This window comes from Durotheca rogersii (assembly GCF_024521655.1).
Source record: "Durotheca rogersii strain YMJ 92031201 chromosome Unknown GGS23scaffold_26, whole genome shotgun sequence".
NCBI lineage: Eukaryota > Fungi > Ascomycota > Sordariomycetes > Xylariales > Xylariaceae > Durotheca > Durotheca rogersii.
The window spans coordinates 265,758-282,627 of NW_026251257.1; the positions used below are offsets into that span (position 1 = coordinate 265,758).

Consider the following 16,870-nt stretch of genomic DNA (forward strand, 5'->3'; position numbering starts at 1 on the left):
CGAAAGCGACCGGGTAAGATCACCTCGTAACAGCGAGCTAGCAAGGGACAGCTGTGAACCACAACCAATAGGCCGCCGTGCGGTCAACCTAGGCCTTTGCGATGGCCGTGTCTCGGTGTTACTGTAGCAGATCATCGAGGACCTCCTCGTGGGGTGTTGGGGGACAACTTGTTGAAGAGATTTGGGTCCAGATCGCTAGGGTACCATGCCCATCGTGCTAGGTTCTACAGCGCCCTCGTGTACGTTTGCAGGTCACGTCGCAACACAGCTCGGTATAATGCTCTTCCTTTCTAGAAACCTCCCAGGCTGGTGAGAGGTCCGCGACCCGCGATAGATACGCAGCGTCGTATCGATCCCGTAATGCTGCAGCTCGCATCTTACCCGGCTGCTATCGAATCGACCGGTAGCCCTATCTCCCAATGATAAATAGTCCCCAGGGTCCTCTTTGTTCCTCGACGCCCTCTACTATTCGCTGTCGCGAGGCGCTCGGGTTTTTCTTTCCTCTACATATCGGGACATCGTATTCTCGACTCGTTCCAAGTAACTCGCAGGGAGGGAAAGGAGACAGAAAAAGAGGGGAAGGGAAAAGAAAAACACGACGCTTCTTAACATGACGAGCCCGCCGAGCGACAAAGGCGAAGTAGACCTGGTGGCCTCCAACGAGGAGGGAGGGTCCATCGGTAAAGATGTCGAGGCCACCGCCGCGCATAGCGGTCCCTCTGGTGGTGCCGCGGACCTGGATTCGGCTGAGAGGCGGGGGCTGAGAGCGCCCGAGATCATCGCCAGGTTGACGACGGAGGAGCGCCAGGAGCTCGAGAGGCGGCTGAGGAAAAAGATCGATCTACGCCTGCTCCCTATGCTCGTTCTCATGTGTTCGTCAATCCCTCTCCTCCCATACCCTATCGGCACGTCCGACGTCGCTAGATGTGACGCCTATTATTTGCCGACAACAGCTAACGCAGCTATGCGCTCTAGATATCTTGAATTACATCGACCGGTCAGATGCCTTCATGACGTTATAACTCTTTGTTTGAACGACGTCCACTGACATGGCCTGCAGAAACAACATCGCTGCCGCGAAACTAGCTGGCCTGCCGGAAGACCTGAATCTTGACCCTAACGCGAGTGAATTCCAGGTATGTGACCTTACCCTGCTGCTGCCCGACATGTCGGCTATCATCAAGCGATTATACTGACCTCGCTTATCGCCTAGACGGCCGTCAGTATCCTATTCGTCGGGTAAGCATATCCAAGAACCCAAGGCGTAATCGCGATAGCAACTGACTGGCCCATCGAAATTCGTAGTTATCTCCTCATGCAGGTGCCCTCGAACCTGTTCTTGAACAAGATTGGCAAGCCAGCCATCTATCTCCCGACATGCGTACGTCTCACCTTCTGCACGGGCCTGTGACCGAATATCCCAGTATATTTATCCTCTCCACGATGCTAACCGAGGATGGCAGATGTTGGTCTGGGGTGTGATTTCGGCGGCGACGGCGGCGGTTACCAACTTCGGCGGCCTCATCGCCGTTCGGTTCTTCCTCGGTTTCGTCGAGGCCGCTTATTTCGTCAGTCCCACGAAGGGTTCCCGCCGATTCTCAGAGTCGGACTCCTGTCTAACTAGTTGATAGCCTGGCTGCCTTTACTACTTGAGTTGTTGGTGGTAAGTATCATGAAACATATCTTTGCTCGTGGCTCCGTTGACTATAGAGAGATGCTAACCAGTATGTGTAGTGCGTAATCCCCCCTCTCCTCCGTCTCTTTCTCATTCTATTCTCGGAATTCCTTCTGGAGCATCCTTGAGGACATGACCCTTACGCTCCGTCGATATGCTAAAACACGTCTCAGATACACGGAAGGAGCTCGGCCTGCGCACGGCAATTCTCTACTCGGGTGCGCTCATCTCAGGCGCGTTCTCGGGCCTGCTGTCGGCCGGCATCACGCAGAACATGAGCGGCGCGAGAGGGCTGGGCGCTTGGCAGTGGCTTTTCATCATCGAGGGGGTCATCACAGTCGGGATCTCGTTCTTGGCCTACTGGGTCCTTCCCAACTTTCCCCGGACGACATCGTGGCTTAGCGAAGAAGAGAGGGCGTTGGCCATCTGGCGACTGGAGGAAGATATTGGCTCGGACGACCGGGCCGATGGCGAGCACCAGTCGCTCTGGCACGGTGCCAGGCTAGCCTTCGCCGACATCAAGACTTGGGTCCTGGTAGGTGTGCCGGAACGCCGGTGGGATACGTGGATATCGTATACATGTGGCTGACGTACGCTTGCTGCAGCTATTCCTACTCTTTGGCATCGTCGCCAGCGGATCCGTTACCAACTTCTTCCCGGCAGTAGTCAAGACCCTGGGGTACAGTAACGTAATCACGCTACTCCTCACCTGCCCTCCCTATGTTCTGTGTGTCATCACGACCTTCGCCAATGCGTGGCACGCGGACCGGACTGGCGAGCGTTATTGGCACATCACGCTGTCGTTATTCGTCGCTCTGGCAGCGTTCATAATCGCAGCTGCGTCCACGGGCCTCGCCCCCCGGTACCTAGCCATGATGCTCATGGTATGTCATCTGCACAGGGTCCTCCCCAACCTCTCGTTTTTTTCTTCTAGGTGCCTAACATAAAAAAAACATTAGGTTCCCGGTGTTTACAGTGCGTTCGTCGTAGCGCTCGCGTGGATCAGCAACACGTTGCCGCGACCGCCGGCCAAGCGCGCGGCGGCGCTCGCCTTCATCAACGCAGTCTCGAACGCGTCGAGCATCTACGCGTCGTACATGTACGAGGACCGGATGGCGCCGCGCTACATCGTGGCAATGTCGGTCAACTGCGGCACCGTGTGCCTCTCGATCGTCTCGGCGACGGTGCTGCGGTTCATGCTCGTGCGCCTCAACCGAAAGCTCGAGCGGGGCATCTTCGTCGAGGGCGCCATCAACGCGCTGCCCGGCGAGGCCGCGCAGCACGGGTTCCGGTTCAAGTACTAGCTCTCTTGTTTCTTGTCTCGGGATCTGAGCTTTGGGATGGGAATGGGCGGTAGGAGACAACGGATCGACTTCGGACACGGGTGGTTCCCCTGAGTCGGTGGGTGCGCGGAGGGCATTGCCGACAGGTAGATACCTAGGTACTAGACCCCGACCGAGAGACACTGGGCTTGAGGACAGGAAAAAGGAGATACAATTGTCCTCTGCCGACACTTCACTGAGACTACGTAGAAGGATGGCCTACGTGCCTTGCCTACTCACCTAAGATACCTACCTACCTACGTGCCCAGTGTTGCAACTATTTCGCATGATGATACCGTCAGCCAACTCGGTCATCGCTTTCCCCTTTGCTCGAAGGGCTATTGATCCCCCGTGGTTTCCGTGTTCATTCCATCGCTAGCCACGCTTCCTTCCGGCACGTCTTGAAGCAGGACGAACCCGCCTGCCGCGACTCCAGTAACGTGGCTTCACCCTCTCACCTCCTCCTCGCCCCTTCGAAGGGAAGCGTCGTCTGGCACTGCTCGCCAACTACGAAACCGATACCCTGTTACTACCCTCACCTCTGCCACCCTCATCCTCATCATCCTCATCATCACCGTCGTCATCACATCAACATCTACGATTCATCTATCAAATAACAGACATCGGCCACAGATCAGAGTAGTTGGGAAACTGCCTCGCTTCTCCCCCGTACCGTACCTACAACCGCCTCAATCTTGTATTTCCCCACTCCTAATCCGACCTTCTCACCTTCTTCTTGCCCCCCGCCTGACCACCTCCCTCCTTAGCTCCCCTATGAATGCTCACTCCGCAGAACAGTACATTCCTCATCAACGCAAAGGATGTCCCGTCAAAATCATCTGATCTAATACCGCCGTTGTTTTTTACGACAGCGAATTCTGACACGCGTCCACCTGTATTTACACCTCGGTTTACCACACGCTCTCGAGGTTATCTGGGACTGCCGTTTTTAACCTGACCCTCATGATGGAGCCGGAAGCGACATCGGCACCCGGGGCGTCCCACGCGCCGAAAACATACGTCCCCAGGACTATGAGGAGGCTAATCCGGGAGACGCTACAACGATCCCACGAAGACCATATCTCCCGGGGACGCCTAGACCCGCGTTCTATGCTCGGGAGCCAGAGCGGTAAGAGCTCGTGTCCTCGGAGCGGAGTGGGATGGTCTTGTTAACATCTCAGCTACAGAAGTCAACCGCTTCTACTCCAACTACTCAGTGGATCTTAACAACATCACCGCTAACCAAGACTTTGCTATGTGGGCAATCGATGAGGCATTGCGTGAATACTCACCCGAGAGGAATTTCCAAATAACCGGTCAAATCATGGAGGGCCAGTCTGTAGCCGTACGGATGGCCATCCCAGAAGTGCCTAAGAAGATTGGCGAAGCCATACGAGCCGATACTCAACATGAAATAGACGCAGAGGTATTTGAACTATGGGATGACAAGACTACCTCTCACTGACACGGAAACAGGAAGTGGACAGCTATAAAGATCCTGACTACGAAATTACTCAAGATGTCGGCTCCGTAGCGCAAGCCTTCATCTCGTCATCTGCTAACTGTCTCGGCCCCCCTATTGAAGCATGCGCTGTCTACTTGCACATGACTAAATGCGGCGAATACGGTGACAACAAATTAACTGTCTGGAAGTCGGCGCTTTTTCCTAAGCTAGACGGACAAGAAGGTCGTAGGGGCTTTTTCGACAGCCAAATTACCGCTATAGTCTGGATTTTATCGAGATTTCTAGGGACCCTCCCAGTGTTGAAGATTAAGGATAAAGCCTTGTGGAATGCAGAAACCAAACGGTTCCTGCCACCACAGAAGACAGCATTTGAGAAAGAGAACAGGAAAAGGCTACGCAGCCCAAAGTACCGCGGTGGGATCCTAGCCGACTCGATGGGTCTAGGAAAAACTATGACGACCATTGCCTGTTTGGACCTCTTAGCAAGTCAGAGACTGAACGTGGAGAAGTCCGAAGACGGGAAGAAGAAGTACCGTCCGATGCTCATCGTAGCGCCGAGCGCGATCGTGGCGGCGCAGTGGGTGGATGAGATTGAACAAATGGCTAGCACGCGTGGCATAAAAAAGATTATCGTATCCGGAAACGGTCTGGAGGGGAAGCTAAGCCAGCGAAGGGTTATTTCACTAACTCCCCAGCAGTTTAATTCGGCTTGGCCACGTCGGTTGCAGTACATGTGGAACGAGGACGATTACAACGCTTCGAAGACAGTCATCGTTATGTCTATCGAAACTTGGTCCAGGAGAACATGCAAGGTTAGACAGGACGACGGCCTCCGGAGAGAATATTACTCCAGCTTTGCGGAGGCAGGGCGGGCATTTTCTGTCGTCGTTGTGGACGAGGCCCACAAGATCAAGAATTCGACAACGCTAAGTTGGAAATCGATCAACTTTCTCGAGCGCCAATTCACTCTCCTCATCACAGCAACGCCATGCTTGAATACGTTGGTCGATCTCCTAGCGCTCGCCAGGATTCTGTGGCATGGCCCGGAGAAATATCTACGTAAGAACCCCCAAAAGCTAAAGCAGATGGACACAGAGATCCGAGAACTACATGACCTGGAGACTCTCGATTCCTTAGAAGTAGGTAATGACTGCCATCTTGCGGCCGGCAGGCCGTCTCTTCTACTAAAGGCTATCTGTAAGCCCGGCGAGAAGGCAGCTGACTCGGAACGAACACGAAAGTACCTCAAGTACTTCGACTCGCTAGCGATATTAAGGAGATCACCTAGTTCACACATATTTGCGGACTGGGCCAGGAGGTGCCCAGTGTCGCTCGAAGGTATGCTTCCGAGAGTTGACAACTTTACCGCTACTGTGCACTTAGATCATGATCTAGAAGTGGTCTATCAGGAGGTTCACTTGAAACTCTTGAAGGAATATCTACTAGCAGCGAAACTTTTTATGTGTTCACTCCATGCGAATAAAAAGGAGAAGGACGGCGGGGAGAGCAAAAGCGAGGCGAAGGGCGAAAAGGGAAAAGGGGGAACCGCTGAGCGGAAACAAGCCCTGCCGATCGCGGCTGTTTATCGCCGGTTTCAACTCGCAGCTGCTTCACTCGATGTTTATAATCTCGAAGGTCTCCTCGGCCGACACGGCTTCGGTACGAAGGCAGAGCACGTCTTGTCTATGCGCCGGGCAAAGGTAAACCTTCGGCACCTGGCTAGATTTCTAAACAAGGGCACGAGTCCGATGCCACGGATTGCAGTGGATTACATCAAGCTGGCGGTACGTGCCTCTCCGGTGCTACGGTACATCCTACATTTCGTCAAGGGCAATGTTCTTAAAAGGAGACCGAATGGCAAGATCAAGAAGCTCCTGATCACAGAATCCATTCCTATTCTCGCGTACTACTACGAGTTGGTACTGCAATTCCTTCTCATCAACTGCCAAACCCTGCATGCGGGTTTAGACCAAGATGAACGGAGGGAACTTATTGCCAGCTTTAACGACGATACAGATGAATCGTGCCAGATACTGATCCAGATGTATACAGTTGGGTTCGCGGGCTCGAATCTACACAAGAATTGCGACCAGGTCCTCGTTGCCTCCCAGGCTCATAGCCTCCGAGTCCAGTGGCAAGCGGTGCATCGGGTTATCCGGGTAAGTAGCCATGACGCGAACCGTTCAACGAAAATATCCGTCAGTACGTCTCTGCTGACAAGATCTAGGTCGGCCAGAAATCCGACGTGAAGGTCTGCAGGATCATGATAAACAACTCGTTCCATATGTTTCGGGAAAGTAGACAGGTCGAAAAGATCCTGCCCGAACTAGCTGCGCGCACACAGGGGCCTATGAGCGATGCTCTCGTCCACCTGCTCAATCTGTTTCAGTTCGAGGTCCGGGACGCGTGGGAGAGCCCCGAGGGGCAGAAGCTTCTCCGGGACAAGAACCTACTACTCTTCGATCCTGTGCCCGGGGAAGGGGGCAGCGAGGAGGCGATAAGCGACGAGGAATTCCTGGAGCTCAAAACCCGGCAGGAATATTATCTTGAGTACAAACAGCTCCCCGCAAGCGAGCGCAGCGTGTTCAGCCACGCGAAGAACAACCTGCGGCGGACGCTCTCGTACGGGGCTCAGCCCGACGGCGCGGCGCCGTGGCAGACGGCGGACCTCGCGCACCCGGCGGTGCTCGAGCGGGCGCTGGAGCTGATGCTGCGGGTGCGCCTCGGGGGCGGGCCGGCGGCGGTGCTGCCGCTGCCGCAGACGGACTTCTCGGAACTCGCCGCGGGCCCGCGGGGCGAGCGCCGGCTGGCCGCCCTGCGCGGGCTGATGGACGCGGGCCGCGAGGACGCGCTGTTCGCGATCACGGACCAGGACGTCGACGACGCCGTGCGCGGCCCCGCAACCGCGCACCACCTGCTGAAGGGCGCACCGCGGGCGTCGCTCGACGGCTTCTCACTGAGCGAGATCGACCGCCGGCTCGCGGCCGAGGCCAGGTTCGGCGGCGGCATGAGCGCCATGGTCAAGAGGGCCAGCAGTGCGGGGACGCAGGTGAGTGATCGCAAGAGGAAGAAGGACGAGGACGACGAAGAGGAAGAAAAGGGTAAGGACGAGGACGAGGACGACGCTGGCTCCTACGCCGGTTTGCGCTGGGATAGTGACAATAGCGATGCGGCGACAGGGCCGAGGGTGAAGAGACTCAAAATGGAGGAGGGTAACAGCGACGCGGGGGACGTTGCAAAGTCGCCGTGCTCGTAGATTAAGCCGGAGCCTAGGGAGGGGCACAATGGCGGCGGAGACAGCTCGACAGCACAGGGCAGGTGGAAAAGGGGCTCCCACGAGGAATTTGATTGACCTCACGAGCGACGGTATGGAGTGACTCGTCACAACAACTACAGCTCAGGGGCTAACGACAGCGGGATAAGGAAGTCCCGACGATGCCCCGACGTCCAATGTCCTAGACTTATTTTCTACGAGCTTGTTTGACTTTCGGTCGCCTACTATCACGGACCACGTGGCCAGCAAGACAACAAGGACGACGATCACACCCTTGATCAACCTCTTGGAATTTCTGCGGATGATTTATGATTTGTACATGTCGAAACTTAGTCTAGAAGGCTTCCAACTGGTTTCTGTCTACGTACGCAGAGAGATGTGCGCGAGGTATCACGTCGCTCTAGTACCTACTAGACTCTGGGGCTTTGTGCGTACTTTCTCTCAGGTGGGAATGATCGGAGAACTAGGTAGTTACGTGCTCTCTCTCTCTCTCGGCCTCTGAGAAAATTCCAAAGCCCATCATCGTAGGGCCGAGACGAGCACGCCCTCAGATCCTCGCTGGACCCGCCGACGTTTGAGTTCATACATGCTGTGTAGGATAGGACAGAATCGCCGAGGTAGCTCACAATAGGCACTCGTTGAGTTCCCATCATGACGCCAGCAGGACCCTCCCGAGTATATCGAAGCACCCACGCTGTGCTCACAGGGCTGCTAAGGGGGGGAAGGGGATATAGAATCTCCGCATGCCGCGAGCCTCGATACGGTGGAGGCGACTTGGAGCAAAAACGGTTTGCCAGATTGCTCCCACGCCTTCACCGTAAACACAACCGTCCGTCGGTCCCATCACCAGCTTCGAAGCGTATCCGGTCAAGAGGGGGGGGGGGGGGGACCTGGCTAGACCGGTAGATACCCCTACCCGCATCTCAGCTCCTATCCGGTTGACTCACTGGGCCCCCCCCACCCTCCTACGTGAGTAATAGGTAGGTAGAACAAAAAGCCCCCTCCCCCCCCCCCCCCCGAGAAGTTCTTTTGGGTACTGATACATCGACGCCCCTCCTCGATGTAGGTGCGCGGGTTAGGGTAGCGCACGTACAGTACCTACGCACGTACAGGCATTCCCACCGGTGGAGGTAGGTGTAAGTAGGGTATGTAGCGTCGCCGTGTGCTGCGAGGAAGGACGGACGCGGCCCACGAGGCGCGAGACGGTGGCTAAGGGGAAGAATGTCTAATGTCGTGCCATGTCGTGGAGCACGGCATGGGGGGGGGCAGGTTGGGCTAGGCTAGGAGAGGATAAGACAGGATAGGATAGGATAGGATAGGATAAGCAGGGCTGGAAGCGGACCGGGGGAGGGGGGGGGGGGCGCAGAGTGGAGGACCGGCGTGCTACGTAGTATGGATGTACAATATACCTCATATTAGTCGGTAGGTAAGTAAGAGGTAGGTAGGTAGACTGGTAGGTTAGGTAGGTTGGTAGGTAGGCAGCCAGGTAGGTAGCCAGGCCGGATGTATGTACTAATCGGAAGGTTTAGCAGGTAGGCAGGTAAGATAAGGGAAGGCCAGTGGCAAGCAGGCGAGCTGCATTGCATTCAGGGAGCTCTCTCCCCCTCTCCCTCTCCTTCGCCCTTGCAATGCTGAGAGAGGCCTAAGCAGGCGCCGACGGGTAGGCAGGTACATATGCTAGCAGATGAGGCGCGAGGGTTAGGTAGGATTCGGGGAGGGTGGGAGGAGGGAGACGGGGATGCACTCTGGTCTCCCGCCTCCCGCCTCTCGCCTCCTCCTCGCCTCCTCGCCTCTCTAGCTCCCTCTGCCGCTCCCTCTCTCTCTCACGCGCGAGCTCTCTAACCGGGTAGCTGGGTAAGCTGAGACAGCGGTGGCGCTGACAGCACATCCGGCCGCCGCGCCCTGCGTGGGCTCGAGCCGGCACGTGGGAAGCTGGAAGGTTCCAGGCGCGGAAGATATCCTCCTTCTGCTTCGGGCGGCGGCGGCGGTGGCTGCTGCTGCTGCTCTGCCCTCTACCCTCTGTGCCCTCTGCCTCTCGCTAGAAGATGCCCGTATCGGGATGATCGCCGCTCCTGCTGACGACCGCGTCGATACCCAACGAGTCGAGCTGAGTACATGGGGTGCGTCCGTGGTAACGCGCGAGGGAGGTAGGTAGCCATGGTTTACTGTAGGCATGCCTCGGCAAGTGGGCACCGCCGGGTCGGTGTGCGCACGAACGTCCATACAGGCGCACAGGACAATGCTAGCCTACTTCAGTGCATACGTCAGGAGGCGCCTCTCCGCGGTCCCGGCGGCGACTGTTTGCTTTGGGTCTCCATACAGGTTACGCAGTTGCGCGGGCGGAGGACGAGGGTTCTAGCTAGGTCCTGGGTCCCAGACGGGTGGGAGGAGACGAGACGGATTCGGTCAGTGGTGGTCTTCTCCCCCTTGGCGGGAAGAGCCCATCCCATAAAATCCCCGTCCGCTCAGGAATGCAAAACCGCGCAGCGGGCTAGCGAGGTGACCCCGTCGAGCAGCTGACGTCGAGGATGCAAGGGACCAGCGGCAGCAGGCAAACAGCTTATGAGTCTATTTCTTCCCAACGCGGCGGTTGGGTTAGCTGATATTTCCCGGACCCACGGTCTGGCCGGGGAGGCGAAATGACGATGACGATGACGGCTCCCTTTTGGGGAGGGTTTCTCGTCTCTTTTCCCTCCTGTCATTCCTGCTCGGCCCCGGAGCCACGGGACCAGCGCGGCAGATTGGCGATCATGCGATGATGCGAAGATCATGATCCGAGATCTGCTGGTATTTCTCCAGACTGGGACTACCACGCTCATTTCTCGCTCTGCTTCGCTTCCTGCTCTGGCGGCCCCGCCGGTCACGAGGACGCCTCGGGGAGCAGAAGAATACTACGTAGTCACAGCGACCTGTTCTGGAGGCAGGCAGGCAGACCTATCACACCCATCGTCACCTATAATGCGTCGGGTGGTATAGCTACATAGTACCGGTACTATGCATACGAGACATACGGGATATACGTACGATGAGGTAGAATCTTTCGATCAGTTGATCCTTCTTTTTTTCCCCAAGACTTCCATAACATCCATGGACCCTGTCGGGTTGCCGGGTTTGTCGCTAAATGCTAGGGACGGAGTAGGTAGGTCGGTTGCTCAGGGTGGCCAACCCCTATAATGGCTGGGAATTAATCCATCCACGCTCCCGAAAGCGCCTGCGGTGCCACGAGTCTCCCGACCCGAACACGCGGATCCGAGATTGGAAATGAATGGGAAAGGGTTCCAGCCAGGCCGTGCGCTGCTGCGTTTTGGGTGCGTGCGACTCTGCTAGGACGGACACAGCATCATCGCACACCCATTTGGCGCTTCTTCATCTCCCACGCCCACTCCCGCGACAGGGCCACGCTGCGAAGCTAAGCAATCGGAGCAGGCTGGGCAAATGAGGCGTTGCGCAAGGGCAGGGGAGGAGGAAGAAGGAGGGGGAGGAGGAGGAGGAGGAGGAGGGAAAAAGGCGGTGGATACACACCACTACTCCTACTGTGCACGCCCAAGAGGTAGGTACCTAGGTAGGTAGGTAAGAGACCGGATAGACAGTCCCTAAGGCACTGCCGTGATCTGCACCGTGGCGCGCTGCGTGTAGAGTAGGTGTGTACGCGTAGGGATTCGGCACCCAGGAGGACCAGAACCAGGCCAGACCAGACCATGCCTCTGGTAAGAAGCCGAGCTGATATTGATGAATTACATACCTATAATGACAGGAGGCGCACGCCGACGGCGAGGGACCATGCGCCCACGGCGATTCCCAGGTCCAGAGGCGAGCAATGTACGGCGCCCGACCGGGGGAATGCCCTACTGAGCAGGTACCTCCTGGCGCCCAGACGGGTTAGGTAGGTACCTGTGCCGGACTGGTAGAGCCGATAGCTGCGAGGTACCTGCTTGCCTGGCGGTGTACCCGAACCCAGGTACCTGGTCTCCAGGCTCGGCCGTCCATGTGGCTCCCATGGCAAGGAGCGTGGCGTGCTGGGCGCGAAGTTGGGCAGTTTCAAGTAAAAAGGAGCGCGAAGGGATCCGTCCGCCGCCGCCGCCGCCAGCTGAGGTTCCCGACGAGACGGGACCGACAAGAGAAGCCAACGGACGCCCCCTTGAGCCGCCAAGCGTGGTAGAGCAGAAGGGGAGAGAGGTGAGGCGTTCGCAGTTCTCGTAGCTTGTAGCTCGTAAGGAAGACGCAGTTGGCTACTAGTCCAAGTTGTGGGAACTTGTGGCGTCGCACCAGTCGGGGGCTGGGGGCTAGGCTAGGGTTGGGGCTCGCACGCGGTGAGTGGCGCGGTGAGCCCGGGTCAGGTACCAGGCTGGCGTAGCGCACAGCCGGCTGGCTCTGGCGTTTCTGGTCGATTTCCTGAGGTTGGGTGCTTACTGCTTACTAGCCATCCCCGCTTTCTCCTTCAGCCTTGCTTGGGCCGTCGCTCGGTCGCGTTACCTACCTTAGGTACTTCTAGGTAGGTACCTACGCAATACTATTTGTATCTACGCGGTACCTAGTTCCTACGCGTACTCTCCCCCCCCCTCTCCGGGACAACACCCCACCCCCCTCACCCCGTGGTCGGTCCCTTGCCTAATTTACCCCCCGCCGACCCGTCCGTCTTGGCCCGACCGCGCGCTTCTCCCACTTTTTCTCTTCCCCAAACCCGCTGACATCCCCTCCGTCTGCGTACCCAACGCCTTACGCTACGCCCATTCCGCCCGCCTGCTGTCGCTGATCGGCGCTGCAGAGACACTATCGCCGTCGTCTCGTCGCCGTCTCGTCTCTCCCTGGGCTGCACGCCCGCCCCGTGCTTAGCGCCGCCTGCTAGGGGGAAATCCGAGCCGCGAAGATGATACCTGCTCGTGCGCGCTGAAGAGACAGCATTCCTCACTGCCGAACCAGGTTTACGAGGCACCGCGGAACTGATCGCCTAATTGCTTGAACCCCCGAGCCTCCCTCCTCCACCCCCCTGTCCAGCCACCCTTTCCGACCGTCCCGATAACACCTGTCCCTGTCCCGCTTCGTCTCCCCTCCACCCCTCCTCGAGGGCGTGCGCGGCACAGCACAGAGCACAAGGGCGCGGGCGCACCAATGAGTTCCACAGCCCCGACGCCGACGCCGACGACGACGCCGCCGCCGCCGCCATCCTCGTCATCGATACCCCAGACCCTATGGGACCTGCAGGTGCCGCTCTTCATCACGTACGCCGGCGGTAGCGGAGAGGGCGGCGGCGGCGGCGAGGGCGGCGGCAAAACGCTCCCTTTCGTCGCGTCGGTGCCGCGCTTCAGCTACCTCGCCCTGCTGCTCCCGCGCCTGTCCGCCTTCTTCGGCCGCCCCTGCTCGAGCTTCCACCACGAGGACGTGCTGCTCCGCAACCTGGCCGTCGGCCTGCTCGTCGACCTCTACCAGCCCCGCCTGCCCTGGCGCCTGACCGTGAGCGACGGCGTCAGCTGGGACATCGGCGACACCTTCCTGAACAGCGCCAAGGAGGCACGTTTACGATTTTTTGTTTTTTGTTTTATTTTTGCCTCTTCCCCCTTACTTTATTCCTCCTCTCCCTCTCTTCAGCGCCCCCTAGGCGATAACTGGTGGCCAAAAAGGACGTCGGGCTGACCCGGGCGGCAGGCGGACTTCGTGCGTAACGGCAACGCGCACCAGATCATGTCGCTATCCAAGGAGCACACCACCGCGCTCTGGAACGCGGTGCAAGACAGTGAGTTCGCCCACCTCCCCCCCCCCCCCACCGGCAGAGGCGACGCTGACGCATCGGCCCGTCCGGCGATGCCCAGACGATTATGCCGCCTTCTCCAAGATTAATACTCGCCTGCTCAATACCTCGCGCGAGTTGCGCAACGTGCCCATCCGCATCTACATCCCGCAGTCGCAGCCGTCCGCCGGGTCCGAGGGCGGTGGCGCCCAGGCGGGCTCTTTCAAAGTCGTCCAGTCCCTGCTGCAACCACGCGCTAGCGAGCGTACGTTTGTCTCTCTCCTTTTTTTCTTCTTTTTTTTCTTGCTACCATTCTCTTTACGACTAGCTGTATCCCTTGCCTCCCTCCCTCCCCACCCCCGGTCTCAGTCTCGTATAATTCTACTAGGCTAGACTAGGCTAACCCTTCGGCCTTTTCTCCCTCACGATCTGCAGGCGTCCCTCAGACCCTCGGCGCGGCGCTCCGCGGCCTGATGCCCCGCCTGTTCCCAAGCAGCCGGGACCCGGTGCTCGCGGATATCGTGTTGCACGGCGCGCGGGTTCCCTTCGCCACCCCGCTCGAGGAGCTCATGCGCGAAGCCGCCTACCCGGATGGCTGGCTCTGCCTCGTCGTCCAGCCGCTCGACGTATAGAGCCTCGCCGGCTCCCGTGTGTCGCACGAATGCTGCTACGTGCTGCCCGGACCCGGCCGGCAGCGAGGGCAGGGGTGGGACAGACGAACATGGGGTGGAGTCGTGACAAACTTCCGTCGGCCCAACGCGTTTCCCTAGGTGCCGCCCGCGAATACCGAGGTAAGGGAGGTTTGAGGGGATTGGACTGGTCGCGGCCCGACCTGCTTCTCGGTTCCTCTCCAATGAACCCGCGCGCTCGTTTGCTGGCCTTTCGTCGGCAGGATTTGCGCCGGGCTAAGCGGACAGGCTGGGCGTAACAGCGTCAGAGACCGAACCCGCGTTCGCTGCACCATACTTTGCAGCTTCGGACCAGAGTTGCTACAGAATTGTACATATGCATGTGGGCAGGGGCCGCGAGCCGGTCCAGGATCTGTGTAGTAGAGCCTAGGTAATGGTAATGACGGTCTCGTAGCGCCGGTGCGAGACCCCTTTTTTTTTGTGTGTCTTCTCTGCTCCGGATGGCATGCTACCTTTTTCTTTTTTTTCTCTCTCTCGCCCTTATCAGACCACGAACCCACCCCGTCGACATCCACCGGTTTTGTTGCCTTCCCTGTTGCGTAGAACTAGCGGCGGCCAGGGGATCTATGATTAGAAGCACGTGCTGGCCAGGAGCGCCCCGTGACGAACAAGCGAAGGAGGAGGTTTGGGGCCAAGACGGTCCAGAGCGAAGACAAATAAGCTTGTTGAGCCACTCGGGGCGATCGCCGACGCGTGGTCTTGGATTCGAGGGGGGGGGGCGTGGGAGGGCCAGCGGGCCCCCATGCCCGCCTCATGCCGCCTCGCACATAGGTACAATACACACACATCTCCATACTACTTGCCTGCCTGCCTACCTATCTATCTACCCACATACATATACCTACACATTCACACGTAGCATCTTGCGCACGCAGCTCGGTGGGCGGGCCTGCTGTGGCCGCGGCGGTACCCTGCGGAGATCGCTTACTACATACATCGCTCGTTAAGCCCGGCCTTCACCTCCTCATCTGGCTCAGGTAGGTCTGGCTCGGTTGGGGCGGGGAGGGAGGAGGAGGTGGGCCAGGTAGGTAAGGTAGGTAGGTGTCATATGTAGGTAGTAGGTAGGTAGGTAGGCATGCTGTATGCACGTATCTGGTAGACGTGTATGTATGCACATCGGGGGCGGGCATGCGAGGACCATGCCAATTACACAAATACATAGGTATGTGTGTGCGTACGGACATTGCCAGGAGGCAGGTCTATTTATATACCTGCCTATGCGCAAAGACGCACCAGAAGACGACGACGTCAACGCCGACGGGGACTTCGCAGGCGCGCTGCCCGTCGTCGGCCTCGGACGGGGCCGAGCTCTCCCTCCTGCGCCTAGATTTCCTCCTTGCCTCCTGGCTAGGGTTTCTTCCATCGCCGTGGGGGAGAGAGAGGGGGAGAGAGAGAAGCACGGGCGCAAGTAATAATAAGCTAAAGACCTCGGGCGTGCCGTGGTAATAATATTATTAGAGCGCACGCACAGACGAGGGAGGAGGTGAAAAGAGAAATAATGCAGAATCGAGATAGGAAATGAAATATTGAAAAATAAAATTGAAAATTGAAATACGAGAGGGGGGAGGCCACGCACGAATTAGAAAAGAGAAGAGAGGATGGAAGAGAGAGAGAGACAGAGAGAAAGATAGCAACCGACCATGGGGGCGTCTCGCGTAGTATCGTATCGTGTTGTGCCACGCAGCCAAGTCTTACGCCGTCCAGTCCGTGAGAGCCAGCCCGGGCTTCTTTCTCGTTCCGTTCCAGTTCCAGTTCTGCTTCTGCTTCTTCTGCTGCTTCTCGCTCCCTTCTTCGCCATATCCATCACCCAACCTAGGTAATACCTAACCTACCTACATACATACATATCGACTTCATACCTACAATGCACCCACCCCCATACGACTCTCTCTATCTATCTCTCTCTCTCCTGAGCCCTCCCCTCTCGCCGTCCCCTCCCGTACATTGCGCACTTCTTCTTCCTCTTCTCCTCACCCTCCTCTCTCGCTCCTCCGTCCATGCATACATACATACATACTCTTACCTACCTACCTATCTTACCTACCAGTCTGCCTGCCTGGCCAGCACCCGGACGTATACAACAACCCCCAGAACCTCCTCTCCCCCCCCCCCCCCCCCTCTTCCTCCCCGGCCCTGTCCGCAACCCATACCCACACCCAATATCCGGCCGCATGCAACGCAACGCACCACGCACACCCGCAGGTAAGCACAGCCGGACAGGCAGGCAGGCAGAGCGAGGAAGGCGGGCAGGCCGGTATGCGGGCAGCACACCGGCCAGCCAGCCCCCCTCTTCGTGAACCGCCTGCGCTCGCTGCAGGCAGGCTGCGCGGCGGCCGGCTCGAGAGAGAGAGAGAGAGAGAGAGAGAGGCGGCGAGGGGAGGGGGAGGGGGAGGGGCGGAAAGGGAGCGGGTGCGTGGACGTACCTAGGTATGTAGGTATGTAGGTATGGATGTCTTCTCCGCGCGGGCATGTAGGTAGGCGTGGCTCGTATCTCTCTCTCTCTCTCTCTTCCTCTCCTTCTCTCTCTGTCTTCGCTCCGTCTCTCTCTCTCGATCTCGGGCTGCGCACACCAGTCCATACCCATGCGTCCGGACGAACCTACCTTACCTACCTACCTACCTACCTATAGGCGATCTGTCGCATGCGCGCTGCGACGCGCCACCCGTCTATAGTTACCTACCTACTCCCTCGCCGGCGCCTCTACCTCTACCTCTACCTAC

General features: G+C 58.0%; 4 protein-coding genes across 4 annotated transcripts; 3 read left to right on the forward strand and 1 right to left on the reverse strand.

Moving 5' to 3' along the window:
- Positions 1-300: 300 nt before the first annotated feature.
- GGS23DRAFT_614244 (major facilitator superfamily domain-containing protein) lies at positions 301-3,470 on the forward strand. The gene is made up of 9 exons (XM_051520632.1): positions 301-872; positions 976-997; positions 1,061-1,136; positions 1,214-1,239; positions 1,306-1,381; positions 1,464-1,584; positions 1,849-2,210; positions 2,281-2,559; positions 2,635-3,470. Exons 1-9 carry the CDS (start codon positions 611-613, stop codon positions 2,977-2,979), a joined length of 1,569 nt encoding a protein of 522 aa, XP_051368794.1. The 5' UTR covers positions 301-610; the 3' UTR covers positions 2,980-3,470.
- GGS23DRAFT_614250 (P-loop containing nucleoside triphosphate hydrolase protein) lies at positions 3,471-7,932 on the forward strand. Its single transcript, XM_051520633.1, has 4 exons — positions 3,471-4,126; positions 4,185-4,423; positions 4,474-6,621; positions 6,690-7,932. The coding sequence occupies exons 1-4, from the start codon at positions 3,961-3,963 to the stop codon at positions 7,716-7,718; spliced, it is 3,582 nt and encodes a 1,193-aa protein (XP_051368795.1). The 5' UTR covers positions 3,471-3,960; the 3' UTR covers positions 7,719-7,932.
- Positions 7,933-10,647: 2,715 nt separating this feature from the next.
- GGS23DRAFT_582489 (uncharacterized protein) lies at positions 10,648-11,728 on the reverse strand. Its single transcript, XM_051517234.1, has one exon. It carries the CDS (start codon positions 11,434-11,436, stop codon positions 11,146-11,148), a length of 291 nt encoding a protein of 96 aa, XP_051368796.1. The 5' UTR covers positions 11,437-11,728; the 3' UTR covers positions 10,648-11,145.
- A 1,117-nt stretch (positions 11,729-12,845) lies between these two features.
- On the forward strand, positions 12,846-14,093 carry GGS23DRAFT_607084 (autophagy protein Apg5-domain-containing protein; the record flags this gene model as incomplete). Its single annotated transcript, XM_051519991.1, has 4 exons — positions 12,846-13,244; positions 13,380-13,467; positions 13,544-13,726; positions 13,897-14,093. The coding sequence occupies 4 exons, from the start codon at positions 12,846-12,848 to the stop codon at positions 14,091-14,093; spliced, it is 867 nt and encodes a 288-aa protein (XP_051368797.1).
- Between the last annotated feature and the right edge of the window lie 2,777 nt (positions 14,094-16,870).